Below are 14,653 nucleotides of genomic sequence, written 5' to 3' on the forward strand. Positions count from 1 at the left end.
TAGGGCAAATAAATGTATGCCAAGTCTGAACTTTAAAGCATTAGTGTAATTATATCGCTTTCAATATATCTAATATTATTTGTCTGTAAATAGTGTAATGGAATCAGCATCAAAACCAGATAATACAGTCAAGTCATTCAAACTGTTAGCAAACATAAGTCACCAGAGAAGCAATTCAATCAATGGAAACATTTTCTAATTAGCATATTAATGATTTGTGAATGAAAGGTGATTCCAAAGTGCCCCAGGGAACTTGAAGACCTTGTAATTCTCCTTCTCACTCTACATATCCAATGAAACATTTTTTATATTATTAAAGTCTGAAATCTAAAGGAACTGCTTTGCTAATCAATGGAGAACATCAACTCAGCTTCTGGATTAATCATTACATATTGGAAATTGGTAGAACCTGAATTAATGAATCCAACTTTCTAAATGGCATATATGAGTAAAACCTGGACTTGATTAAGTATTCTTTATTTGTAATGATTTGTTTATTTTTATTTTACATGCATTGGTGTTTTGTCTGCATGTATGTCTGTGTGAGGGTGTCAGATCTCCTGGAATTGGAGCTTCAGACAGTTGTGAGCTGCCATGTGGGTGGTAGGAATGAACCCAGGTCCTCTGGAAGCGTAGCCAGTGCTCTTAATGACTGAGCCATCTCTCCAGCCCCTTTAACTAAGCATTCTTGTGATAACTAAAGTTGATATTGTCTTCTAGGCAAATACAGTCTCCGTATATGCAATTACTAACATTATGGGGGGTGTTGCCCTACTATACATAAACATCTTAATTGCTTTCTGCATATCACTAACATAAAACTTCTACGAGATTCAAACTGTTTCTCTGGATTAAGCACTTTCACAAACCAACTTTCAGAGATTACAATTGCCTTTAAGGAAAAGCAAGTTTGCTCCCAAAAGAAAATCCAAAGGAGAGTCAGGGTCTTCGTAAGCTACCATTCGACTGTAATTAGATGGTTCAATTTGAGTGTTTATGGCGTTGTTTATGCGCCTAGCTGATTTGCTCTTGATGCCAACAGGCATGCAAGAAGGGGGAAGGGTGGCACCCTGGTACAGCCTCAACTTTGTTGTGCTTCCCCCTCCCACCATCTATCTTCTGGCTCTCTCCTGATTGAACACGGTGCCCACAATTTTAAAATCCAGCATGAGTGCATGCCCTCGGTTCTTCGTCCTTCCAGCTGACTTCGGGAGACTACAGAATGAGCCTCACATCCATTACTGTTTGCCCCGTGCTTCTCTCCTGTCTCCGCTGCTCAGGGATGCCCAGCTTCCCACACTCCTCCAAGTTCTCATGGTTCTCTGCACTTCTTTGCCCGACTCCCTGACCTTCAACACCTTGAACCCTGGGGAGGTGGTTGCTGTCATTATTGCTGTCGTACAGTAAAGACATGTGTTTGGACTATGTTCAGTTATTTCCCACTTCATACTTTTGGATTAGGCAAAGTCTAAAATGTAAATAGCGTTTGTCCTAGTTATATCAAATTCTTATCTAACACTACAATGAGAATTGTGTCAGCATGCTGGTTACCAGGACCATTTGTACAAAGGCAAAACTAAGTGGAAGCTGGCCCTGGTATTTTTACACCTGAATAAAGTAAAGATTTTTTTTGTAATCTTAGCTTGTGAGATGGACAGGAAGGAAAACACATACATTCCATGAACGTGTGGCTCCTCTAGGGCACGCTACTTTTGTCCATGTCCCCTTCCTTCAGTGAGCAGCAGCCACAGAGATAGGGGATGTCTGCTTTCCTTTTCCACACTCTAACTGTCAGAACCGAACTGAATGCCACACGAAAGTAAACAATTAGCAAATGGGTCTACCCCGTTCCTAAAGGGCTTCGATTCTTGAACTTTGAAAGAATTCTGACTTGCTTGGAGGTGTTTTCTGGATAATGCAAAAACTTAGTCCTAAGAGGGACTTGACCATCCTCAGACTCCCACTGTGTTATATTTGGATCTGTGGTTGCAATACAAATGGTATTAACAAGAATAATAATAGCTAGTATTTAGCAATCCATTTTTAAGTGGCAGGTACCATCTCAGGTTCTTTGCACATAGTGACTCATTTACTCCTGAAACTGCCCCTCTCTGGAGTAGATACTAAAATAACCCTGCCAACAAAAGAAAAAAAAAAACTGTGGTCAAATGCAATTAGGCAGTTTTTCCAGATTTATAGGGATTCAATTACATAGAAATACACCCTTCTAAAAAACTAACATCAAATACGAGCAGATAGTCGTCATTCTGTTTTGCATATTGAGTTTTTCATTAGGTCTCAGCCTGTCAGATTGATACAGGAACTGGATTATAGCAACACTAATGTTACAGTGCACATGGAAACTGCTTAAATTTGCATCGCTTTAAAAGCTCATTACTAACTAAGAAAAAAATGAAATACTTGACATTTTGGTATCTGTGGTATTAAAAAAGAACTAATATTTAATATTCAAGTGGCAACAGCTTGTAGAGTTTGCATACAACGCCCACAGGGATGAATTTTTCTTTAAAATGGCCTTTAGGAGTCAGCTTTCAGCAGCTGACACCTCCATTCTCTCCGGCCCTCTCTCCTGCCAGCACCACGGGGCACACACAGAGCAGAGCAGTAATTCTTCACTGCAGGATTTGTCTTCGCAAATAATGGCGAATGTGGGAAATTAAGAAAAATGTAATTTTCACTGAATCAACCTCAGCGTAATCTCTATTTCTAAAAATGAATAAGCATCTCTGGAGAGCTTTTCTCCACATGCTCTCTCAGTCCCTTCCCTGCTCCAGCCAAGAAGAGAAGGAAGAATCATCCCTGCCTAATGGGTCCTCGGCCGATCCACACCTGTGCTGAGGCTAAGGCCTGAGGAGTATACTGTGGCCTGGCATTTCTCCAACTTGACTAATAGTCACAGTGCAGACTCTGTCACCTGTGGAACTTTCAACTTCCCCAGCCTGCTGTCAAGAAGATGCATAATAATCAAATAAAGTTTTGAAAATACTGAATATGATGAAATATTTTTCCTCCCTCCCAATAGAATTGCCGTGTTAAATGTCTATAATTACTCAAGGCTGGGGTGGAGAAAACAACAACACAAAGTTAAAATCCTTGTCAGCTATACACATTTGTGTGATAGGATAGCGGGTCAAGTGGAAACAAAAATACTGGACCAATTACCGATGATGTTTATCTGTAGAGTTTTAAGAGGATGCTCCCACCCAATAACCATCATATTCTCATCACCAAGTTCTTGTAGTTATTGGTGCATTATTCAAGAAAATATTCGACTAGTGTGATAAATGTGTTATCTGTTGGATTCATTGGATTCTTTTTTTTTTCAAGGAATGTAGGCCAGTTGTGGTGGGGCAGGACTGTAATGCCAGCACCCTTTGGAGGCCGAGGCAGAAAGAGAGTGTAGGGAGGAGATGTGGCATGTCTGACTTTAATTGCATACGCCATTGAATCAAACTGGACATCTTTGCCAAGAGTCTGGCTCCACGATTTTTTAAATAATAGGTTGCGTTCTTGAAAATTAATAATTGCCATGGAAAATAATTACCCACATTGTTTAATAGTTGACTTTTCTGAAAATTGCACAGTCAGTGGTCCTTGCTGTGATACTGGGATATGTTAAATGCATTTGTGAAAATCAAAACTATTTGAACAATTTGATTGCTGATAACACAAGTGAAATTTAGAAATCCAATTCAAGGATTTCCTAAGGAAGTTGAAATATTACTTACTTATTTCTTACAAGTTTATTCTGTATGGAAGATGATCTACCATAGCCATCCTTTTGGTTTCAAATGAGAGAGTTCCCTAAGTACATCACAAACAGAAGTAAAATGATAAACAGCAAGTACTTGATAGGTAGAAAGAGCAGATAGAAATCAAAGCATCATCAAATCAGGAACTCACAGCATCCAGCAAAGATGACTTGAGTAGCCTGATGGAGAAAGCAAATGCAAGACCATCAAATCATGGTTTATAAAATCCAGCAAAAAAAAAAAAAAATGATTGGAGATGTTGAGACAATCAGCTGGAGTTCCAATTGAGCTTTCTCTTCACGGATGAGCTTCCCATGGCTCAACGTCCAACTTCCTGTTTCCACTGTAGGCATTTTCCTGGCATGGGACAGACAATAGTCACCTCAGGTGGAAATGGCTTGCCTTTCTCTAAGACACAAATGTTTTTTAGTGTTTTTTTTTTTTTTGGTTTTTTGTTTTGTTTTGTTTTGTTTTGTTTTGTTTTGTTTTTGGGGGGGGGGGTGCAGTGAACTTTATTGATGGTGTTCAAGAGAGTAGGGCTCCCTAAGCCCCTCCTGTTGTTCTGGGGTTCGGGGATGGAAACTGTGAGGGAGATGCTCAGCATGGGGGCTGAGATGGGACAGGAACTGCTCAGCAGCCGAGGGTCTCTCTTGCTGTCCTTGCTGGGGTGGGTGGTCCAGGGCGGGCTTCTTACTCCTTGGAGGCCATGTAGGCCATGAGGTCCACCACCCTGTTGCTGTAGCCAAATTCATTGTCATACCAGGAAATGAGCTTCACAAAGTTGTCATTAAGAGCAATGCCTGCCCCAGCATCGAAGGTGGAAGAGTGGGGGTCACTGTTGAAGTCACAGGAGACAACCTGGTCCTCAGTGTAGCTCAGGATGCCCTTTAGTGGGCTCTGGGATGCCTGCTTCACCACCTTTTTGATGTCGTCATACTTGGCAGGTTTCTGCAGGAGGCATGTCAGATCCACGACGGACACATTGGGGGCTGCTTTTCTGGTTTCTTTCCTCCCTGCCACAGCGTTAAGGGAGCAGCCTATCCCCAGACAAGAGATCTTCAGTGACCTTCTGAGACAACTAAATTTCTAAAGTCCATTTTTCAATGAGCTCAAACAGTATATGACAATTTACCAACATAAAGTACATTACAGGGTTCTTAAATATGAATTCTCTATATATTTTTATAGTGTAAATAGGTCTCATGGCACAACGGGGTGGAGGGGAAAGGGAGGGTCAAGTTTGCAAAGCTTTGGGATTAAATACAAGCTTACTAACACCATTGCAAAAAAAAAAAAATATCACTTCAGAAACTTCCCTCTGCAAATCTGCATTTTGAAGAGATGGCGTATGGTGTTTTCCAACCTTATTTGACCCGGCTGATCCATCATAGCACATCTCCTCAGCCAAGAGTCTGCAGAGAGAGTTCTGCCTCGACTCATGCTTGGCACATCACGGGTGCTCAGTATATTCCAGTGAAATTTCAAAATGATCCACTTTCAATTGAATTGAAATCGTCTATGGTATCCTCTGCCTTGGACTTGCTTGTGGAGATAAATATGCAAATAGAATCAGAAACACAAAGTCGATGCTTCTAACCAGATCTCAGCCCACATATTCCAAAGCAAACGAGTAGTGAAATGATCCATCGTGGTGTGTTGAACTCTAGCAAAGCTATTACTTAAAGTCGGATTTGTAAGAGATATAAAAGGAAAAACAGAAAGAGCATTTCCTGCTGGGTATGTGCCTCCTCTTCCGCATATCGCATTCTGTGTACTTAAAAGACAGTTTTCCTCGGTTCAAAATTGATAGCCAACTTTTTTTTGTTGTTATTTTGCTATTCAAATGTCTGTGCTCTTTTTCCTGCCTATTTGCTCTAACACTGAATTTTAGGGTTCTCTAAAACCACTTGATATGTTATTATTCTTTCCAGATACCTTCTGAGAGCCAAGCAAAGTACATTAAGGACGAAAGGAGGAATGAGCTTGGATCCAGTGCAGTGAAAAGAGACGCACGCAGGAAGGGGGAACTCACCACCCAGAGACTCAAGAGTCTGCCTTGCCATCAGCATGAGAACTTACCTGTGCTTCTTGCTGCTCTTTTGGGTCGACCAGCCCTACTCAACTTTCTCAAGCCCATTATCTAAAAGGACTAGTGGCTTCCCAGCAAAGAGGAGGGCCCTGGAGCTCCCTGCAAACAGCAGGCATGAGCTGAGCCGTTCGAAAAGGAGCTGGATGTGGAATCAGTTCTTCCTCCTGGAGGAATACACAGGATCCGATTATCAGTATGTGGGCAAGGTAGGATTCCTTTGGGTGCTTTGACAGTCTAAGCTTAAGAGCCCGAAGAAGTTACTGCTAAGAAATAGACAGGGAGGGAGTAAACTATTCCCCAATACAGTATGAATTGTTGCTTATCTGGTAAGACTTTTTTTTCTCCTCGCTTGAGTAGTTGCGGGATGAAAGTGTAGCAAGAAGCTGAGAAATATTAGCTGTGCAACACAGAGAGAATGCTCCGGTGGAAAACGAGCCGCCCACAACCATCCACAGAGGATTATCATAAATCCTTTAATTTTTTTTTTTAGTTTAGCTGGAAAAATGGGGTCCAGCTATTCTGTAAAGTAGGGTCTATTAAAACTAGAAATAGAGCGATTATGCTGTGAGGAGAGCAAGTCCTTTTTCTCCATTTGAAAGCAAACATTCTGAACCTGAGTCACTTTAACTATTTCTTACCTCTGCTTCTCCCTACACCCTTGGCTCTCAGAATCGAAGTCACCTTTTCTGGGCCAAACTCAGCCCCAGAGGTTAGCTATAGTAGTTACTATTACTGCAAGTGGGGGTGGTTGGTCTTATCCCAGATAACCGGCCAGAACCAAGCATCTTAAATTCTTAGGATGTAACTGTAGCAAGATTCATGTAGAAAGATTCATGTTACCGGGCGATGGTGGCGCATGCCTTTAGTCCCAGCACTCGGGAGGCAGAGCCAGGCGGATCTCTGTGAGTTCGAGGCCAGCCTGATCTACAGAGTGAGTTCCAGGAAAGGCGCAAAGCTACACAGAGAAACCCTGTCTCGGAAAAAAAAAAAAAAAAAAAAAAAGATTCATGTTACACAAAGGTGCTATTTCTAGGTAACTGTGTCTGACCATTTTATTGACTAGAAAGTAGATTGAGGAGTGAGGTCCTGGAACTCACTCTGAGAGGCAGCATCCCTTCAACTGTCCCAATAAGGAAGTGTCACCTACTCCTGTCATCAGCTATCTCGCTGAGGAAAATTTAACCTGGGCAAAGATGTAAAAGACAAGCCAGGGCAGCCAGTACGTAGCTTGTAGATTCTACATTTCACTAGGTGGTATGGATAAGAAAATAATTGTCCCACATCTCTGAAACTGAGAATGAACATAAAAATATAGATGATAAAGTGCCCTTGCCTATGATTGATTTTAAAACACCTTCATCAGGATATCATGCAAATAGCATAAATTTTGCAGATTCCTAAGGCTGCATGTTCACATTTCAATCTGTGATCAAATATCCCTGAATAACTCTGAGCAAATATTCTCCTTAAGTATTTACCACTATAAATGAAGGAGGCTTAGGTTGAGGTAGCCAGGCAATGTTCCAGTGCAGTGAATTATTAATGTGGAATAAAGTCAGAGAGAAAATACCCCGAGACCTGGTGAACAGCAACAGTGATGCCCCAAGGATCTTGTCACCAATTTGCTTTGCAACTCACACCTGCTGAGACCACGGAGGAAAGAATGTTTCCTTGCTTGTACTTCATTTCCTCTGTGCAACTTGATGCCACTTTGTTAATAGAGTAATAGGGTTTTTTTTTTTTAATCTTTAAAGCACTTTCACAATGCAAATAGCATTATTACCATAGAAGATTAAGCTTTAAAAAGCACCTTGTCAAAATGATTGAAATCCCCTCCCCTGCTTTTTTTTTTCTTCCCAAATTGTGATACCATCTCATTTCGATAATACCGCAGATTCTTGAAGTCCAAGATGGTAGCAGCAGCAATAGGAAAAAATGCACAAGAATGCATTTTACAGTTATAATTGTGATAGGGAAAACAGCCACGGAGGAAAGCTACAAGCTATGGATGCACATGACCAACGCTGCGTCACTAAACTGCCAGTTGCCAGGACCCTGAATGGGTAAATGAGCCTTCCAGGCTTTGCTTTTTTTGCCTGGGAAGTACAGGCAGCTGCGCCCCCAGCTGGAGTTGCAGGGAAACACCAGCGAGACGGTCTCTATTGGCCAAGACAGTATGTGCTTAAAGTTTCTAAAACTGTTGGGAACCTCATTGTCCATGCCCTACTAAGTCTATGTATAATGAAGTGAAGTTGAACGTTAGGTGTTATAACATTGCAAAAAGCAAAATAAGGTCACTAGCAAATCTCAGTGGCCGAAAAACGTGGCAATTAATGGTGAAACCCCTTCACAACCATGGCTTTCCCCACACTCATTGGATCTGGATGTCTATTGGCAGCAAGATACAAGATCCCTTCCTCACCCATCACTGTCTTCTGCCCTTTTCTGTTGGCTTCTGCTCCGCCTTGAAGTCATAGCACTCAAGGGAATATTAGCTAGAGAGGAAAAATACCAAAGGTAGGAACTGAAGTCCTTCCAGCCAGTGCTGCTGCCAGGGACCTAAGAGTCGTTGTTCTCGAACTGTTGAGATGGCGGCTTCCCAAGTCTATCTGCAGTAATGTGATACCAACCGACACAGGGTTTCTTATTCTAATGAAAAGTAGAAGACAATAAGAAGAAATTTTACAAAAAGAAAGAGGAAAAGCTGGGGAGGTAGCTCAGTGGTAGAACACTTGCCTAACCTGTCAAGGTCCCGGGTTCAATCCCACTCCCGCTCCCCACCCCACCCCCCAAAAAAAAACTCCAAAAGAAAAGTAAAAGAATGGAGAAGCAGGATGGACCTTCCGCGTGACAACCTTTAACTTCAACTAACTAGGAAGAAAAGACAGCTGATGACACTGTTCAAGACTAATTGTGTCTGGAAACCTTAGAGGAAAAGACACTGGACTACGGCAGAGATTCCAAAGTTCTCTCAGGTCACAGGGCTGTGTTCTCAGGCTGGCCTTGGGCAGAAGCAAATGTCTAATGGTCTCATGTAGTAAATAGTTAGAATAAAATGACTCAGTAAGAATTTCTCTTCTAACAGCTCAGTAACCCTTTGAAAAGATAAAACATGTAAGTTAACAAAAAACTAACACTTTTACGTCATTCTTGATCACAGTCACTTAGATGGCTTTGAACACCTCAAACAGATGGGATTCCACTCCCTAGCCACCCTCTCTACCCTGACATTTGCACTGTAGACACTTCTGGTCACAGCCATTAAGAGGAATCTGGCACTCAGTATGACATCATCAAAAGGAATAGAGTGCCACCTTCTGTAAAATCTGTGAACTACCTTGAGCTAGTAATGGCGGATTGGTGGGCCGAGGGGTCAGAAGTGGCTGTATGGCCTTGACGTTTTCCCATCTCTCCTGCTGAGCGCCCTGCAGCACCCAGGCTGCCTCAGTGCGTGCTCCAGTTAAGTTGGTGTGTGAACCCACACAAAGGCCTTAAGACAACCTTTAAAGGTGTCATCAGTGCTGCAAACAGGAATCCCTCAGAGCCTAGCATGGATTGGCCTAAAACTAAAGAGATGGATCCAATCTACACATGGAAGGACAGAAGCACTTACTGAGGAAAAGTCATGGACTCGAACAAACAGTACTTAGAGTCAAAAGAAAAGATTTCCCCTTATAGACATCTGTCTGTATTTGTGGTGGCCTGTTCAAAGGGGGTCAGAGGGATGGTGGGGAAAGGAATGAAAATGTGAGGATCAAAGTGGAGAGTGAAGGGAGTAAGGGGTACATGTAGTGATATTGTGTTCCCCAATATATTGTGCACCCTAATAAACTTATCTGGGGTCAGAGGACAGAACAGCCACTAGATATAGAGGTCAGAAAATGGTGGCACACACTCCTTTAATCCTAGCATTCCAGAGATAGAGATCCATCTGGATCTCTGTGAGTTCAAGGCCACACTGAAAACAGCCAGACATGGTAAAAAGAGCCATTAATCCCAGGAAGTGATGGCAAGAAGCAGAAAGGTATTTAAGGCGTGAGGACCAGGAACTAGAGTCCTGTTAAGCTTTTAGACCTTTCAGCAGCAGTTCAGCTGAGATCCATTCGGATGAGGACACAGAGGCTTCCAGTTTGAGGAAATGAGATCAGCTGAGAAGTTGGCGAGGTGAGGAAGCTGTGGCCTGTTCTGTCTCTCTGATCTTTCAGCGTTCACCTCAATACCTGGTCTCAGGTTTGTTTTTATTAATAAGACCTTCTAACAATTCATGCTTACAGGTGCATAAGATTACAAGAGCCAGCAAGGAAAGAGACCAAGGCTGGGGCAGTAAGGAAGGAAACCGAGAGATAGATCCGTAATGGGAGGCAAAGGAGCAGCAGTGAGTGACCTTTGCCCTCTTGTCCTCATGTTCTCCAGCCTTCTGCTGTATTCTGTTGCCGAAGAGATTAACATAAACACAGGAGCAAGGCAGAGCTGGAATGCACTGATGGGAAAACCTAAAATCATGGTGGCAGAGAGAGCTAGCAGGTTATGAAGGAAGAGTCCTAGGTGAAGTAACAATTTGTGAGCTTAAGATAAAAACATGTATCCGGGTGTAAGTAAGATTTGCGGGGAGAGGGGACAGTCTTGAGGTGCTTCAGCAAAGCAGCATGCATCAGATCTTGGAAAGGCACTTTCTCAGGCTCTACCTAGTTCTCACTGAGTTAGAATATGCAGTTTGAGGAGGTCCCCGGGTGAGCAGTTTGCAGACTAAAAGTTTGAGAATCGCTGCTTTTAAAGATGCCTTGTACGGGTCTCTCCTCCCTGGAGATTCTGAATTAGTTGGCTTTTAATTAAGTCCTAATGATTCTGACATGTTGTCAATTGCCAGAACCACAGCCCTAGGGGACACAACTGTCAGTCATGATAGCAAAAGCATCGAGTTCAGTGGTAAAGTCACATCCACAAAGGGTTGTGGGAAAATAAAGGACAGAGGGCAGCGAGGCTTTGAGGTTAGGCAAAGCCCCCGAGAGAAGGTGAGAGTGTCTGAACCCCATATTCAAGGTAGAGTGGGAGTTAGTGCTCAGTGAAGAGGGAGAGTTGCCTGGCCCTCCCAGGTAATTGCCGTAGATGCGAAAAGGTCAAAAGTCTGAAGAGTCCAAACTTTAGAGATTTGACAATCAAGAATAGGAAGTGGCCTGGATGACCCAGAAAACACAAAGTGCGTGCTTTTTGTTAGAGGGGAAGGGAGTGTGTTTGACTTCCTTCAGCATCCACTTGGATGATTTCTGGCTTACATAAACTTAATAGAAAATGGGGAAGAAAGCATTTCGATTCTTCCTTCCTAGAAATCTCCATGCCCCCAGGCTGGCTTCACAGGCTCTAGCATTTCCTTATCCATAGCTGGTATCCATCTGAGATGGTTTCATGTGAGAAGAGAATGGGTCAGAGGTCAGATTTTGAAGATGGAGGCATTCACTAATCAAAGATGAATATTGTGGAGGGTTTTGGTTTGGTTTGGTTCTTTATCTCCAAATTTGGCCTGCCATTCTGCAAAAGCTTCACACGTTATTCTACACAGCCCATGGCAAACCTCATCCACTTGATCTTCTGGGCTCTTCGTTAGCCCCTCCACACAACATCCACAAGAGACAGACTGCCAGAAGTGTCTGAAGTATGGTTCCTTTTAATGGCATGCCAGGAGGTCTGCATTTGTGGAATTTAGTGTGCTGTGTACATTTAGAAGTATTTTCTATTACCTTTTGGGAAATCAGTGAATTTTCTTGGTGGAGGGCGGGGAAAGAGTTCCCAATAACAACTGATCCACTGCGTATTTTAGTATCATGAAACTTGAGGTTCTATTTGAGGCCTTAATGGTCCTGACAGAGCTGTCTCTTGAGTCTTTAAAATTAATGTCTACCCAATTCTAGAAGCCATTCTTCTCCTGGTAATTAGACAGTAATGTTTTAACAACCCATAAAAATAAACGCCCTCAGCCATACACACCTTTAAAATTAGGGATGAGCAATTATTTGTTCCTATAATTATGTGGTCCAAATTTAGTCAACACCAAGCAATATTTTATCAATATTTTAAGGCAGCAGCATCTCTCGTTCCCATGTCAGTGTCACTTTCAGAGAGAGAGGAAGCCTCCTGGCACTAATTCAATGGGCATTTCAGAGCATCGTTGGGCCACTTGTTGCTTCAGTATCCGATCAAAATGAGACCAGAGCTGGTATTTTCTGAGCATCGCTTTGGTCCAGACCCTCTGCCCAGCACTTTAAATGTGTTGCTTTACTGAACCCTGCTGTGCTCTGTCTGCACCAGAACTCAGGCCACAGTTGGCCGATGGAATAATATTGAGAAGTTGGGGAGGGGGGAGTCTCTAGGAACGGTTTGGGTTGTAGCAACTCTAACCTCACAAGGGAATTGATGTAGCTCATGGGAAAATGAGTGAGCAATCACAAAGGGGGGTTCTTATAAAATGCCATCCCCATTTGCCTTCCACCACCACCCACAGTTGCTTGCCCTTCCACTCTCCGCTGCAAGTTGAATACCACAGGGTCCGCACCAGAGCCATGCAGAATCTCTCCTGGTCTATTTTGTAATTCTTCCCATCCTCCAGGATTACAAGCCAAATAAACTTCTCTTTATAAACCCCCAGGTTCAGACATCCTATTACAGCATCTGAAAACAGACTAAGACCGGTGTGTACAACACACTAATGCGTAGTTACTATTTGTCATTGTTGTTTTATACACTGGTCAGCCAAGGTTCAAAGAAGGCAAGCTTTTCAGCCCCCGGTCTCACAGTGTTAGAACCCTAGCAGGCAGCACCCACTGCCAGACAACCGACGGATGACATTATTCCTCCTTTCCATATGTCCATCACTTCATGGGCCTATTTTGAAGCATAAATTTAAAAATTAAAAGTAACAATTAATAAAAGAACATGCCATACTATTTGGTACCACCCGAAAAACTAACTGGGTAAAATCCAAGTGCAGAGACAAAGGACTGTTGTAAAGACTGCATTTTACAGGGCTCTGCAAATCCAAATTCATGTCCCTCTGTCTTGACTGTCATTTCCAGAACACATGAGTGATATTTAATAAAGTTACAGTGTATGAGCGTTTTACAGTTAGACACAATTAGTGATCTTTCTAGTCACTGTGATTTTTTTTTTCAAGGTCTTTTCTTTCCCTTGATAACCTCTAAACTTCTATTCTGGTTCAATGGCCTGTGACAATCTTCTCTCCCTGACTCAGGGCAAGTGCCTTGGGCACATCTTTCTTCTCCATCATTTAAATTTAATGCTCAGCCATTTAACATTTTTATATTTCAACTCGGTATATTTAAGAGAGAGTAGCTGCATACACTCATTCATTGATTGGTCTTCAGAAAGTTTCATGGGGTCACATCCCAGCTGCCAATATTGGCAGTCATCTGCATTTGGGTTTCCACTATCCAGCAACTGATTTCACATTAGTAATAAAATTTGTAAAAAGCTTCAATCTGCTATTGACTCTGAGGAACTGTCCTGTGCGGCAGCAGTCCTCTGACTTTTAAACTCTCCTCCGTGCTTGGCAGCTCATGTAGAGAGCAGAAAAATTTCAATATCTGACCTTGACCATGAACCCAAAGGCAACTGTTCAGCTGTGCTGGCTGTGGAGCAGGCTGAGCAACATATAGAAAGCAAATGGCCAGGCAATCCCCCATCCTCCGACTTCCACTCCTTTATGATGGGGAATCCTAGAGCTTCCTGCAGGATTCAATTTCTTCTTCAGAATGAAGGGATCAAGGAGAATAAAAGAGAGTTAAGAATTCTGATCCTGTCTACTGTAGCTATTTTGCCTTTGTGGCCCCTAAGCTAAGCAGCTGAAGGTCATTGGCAGTCACAGACACCTCCACCCCATACTCATAACACAAATCCTCTGCTCTCTATTTGTAAACACTGCAAAGTGTTTCTTTATTTGTTGCCTTAACTTGGTACTATTATTACAACATGGAAACACTGGGTTTGCATCTGAGTTCACTCTATGCCACACTGTGGGCCCTGTGCACTGGACAAGCATATCAGGATACGGAATGCCAACAGCTCAGCTTGCATTTCTTTTCAAGTCAAAATTCCTAATTATGATTTCGAGTGAGTTTCACTTCAAAAATCAAATATCAAATTCCTAGTGTAATCAATTGTCAGTATATTCTTAAACAACTGGTTTGTTACACTGGTTTTCTTCACTTCCATCGACATGAAGAGCCAAGGGTCTATGCTAGTCGGAACTGTAAATTGAGAGAAGCCCTAGTTCTCTAGTCAAAGGTATACTCCAACCTCCTTTTGCCAAAAACTAAACAGGTTTAGGTGGGGGTCCCTTTTGATGCCTTTCTCCAAGAGTGGTTATGCTTAGGGGTCAGTGTGCCACCATAACTTTAAAGAAGATGATTTTTGTGTAGGCGCAGATTGCTGGTAGCAAACTTCATCTTCCTGTAAGATTTCATAAGTGAAATATAATCTTCATGAATATAGTAAAGGTTTCAGAGTTACTTCAAAACTTCATCAGGTACCAAAGAAGAGGTTAAAAATGAAATGCAGATGTTATCATAATAGAATAAGAGGGTTTTTTTTTAATTGCAACTGTTGTTCATTTATTTTTATTTAATTTTTATGCATATGGGTACTTGGCCAGCATGTATGTCTATCATGTGCATGCAGTACCCATGATAGCCAAAAGAGGGCATTAGATCCCCAAAACTGAAGTTACAGATAGTTGTGAGCCACTATGTGAGTGCTGGGAATTGAACCGAGGACCTAAGAG

General features: G+C 42.3%; 1 protein-coding gene across 1 annotated transcript in view; it reads left to right on the forward strand.

Annotated features, from left to right (window-relative positions):
• Window positions 1-14,653, forward strand: part of Cdh6 (cadherin 6) — a 135,095-nt gene that overhangs the window by 71,589 nt on the left and 48,853 nt on the right. Inside the window, exon 2 of the mRNA XM_059276492.1 lies at window positions 5,705-6,068. Within this exon, the coding sequence (XP_059132475.1) occupies window positions 5,841-6,068 (228 nt within the window). The 5' untranslated portion in view covers window positions 5,705-5,840. The remainder of the gene's footprint in view (window positions 1-5,704; window positions 6,069-14,653) is intronic.

Source organism: Peromyscus eremicus, chromosome 11 (assembly GCF_949786415.1).
Source record: "Peromyscus eremicus chromosome 11, PerEre_H2_v1, whole genome shotgun sequence".
Taxonomy (NCBI): Eukaryota; Metazoa; Chordata; class Mammalia; order Rodentia; family Cricetidae; genus Peromyscus; species Peromyscus eremicus.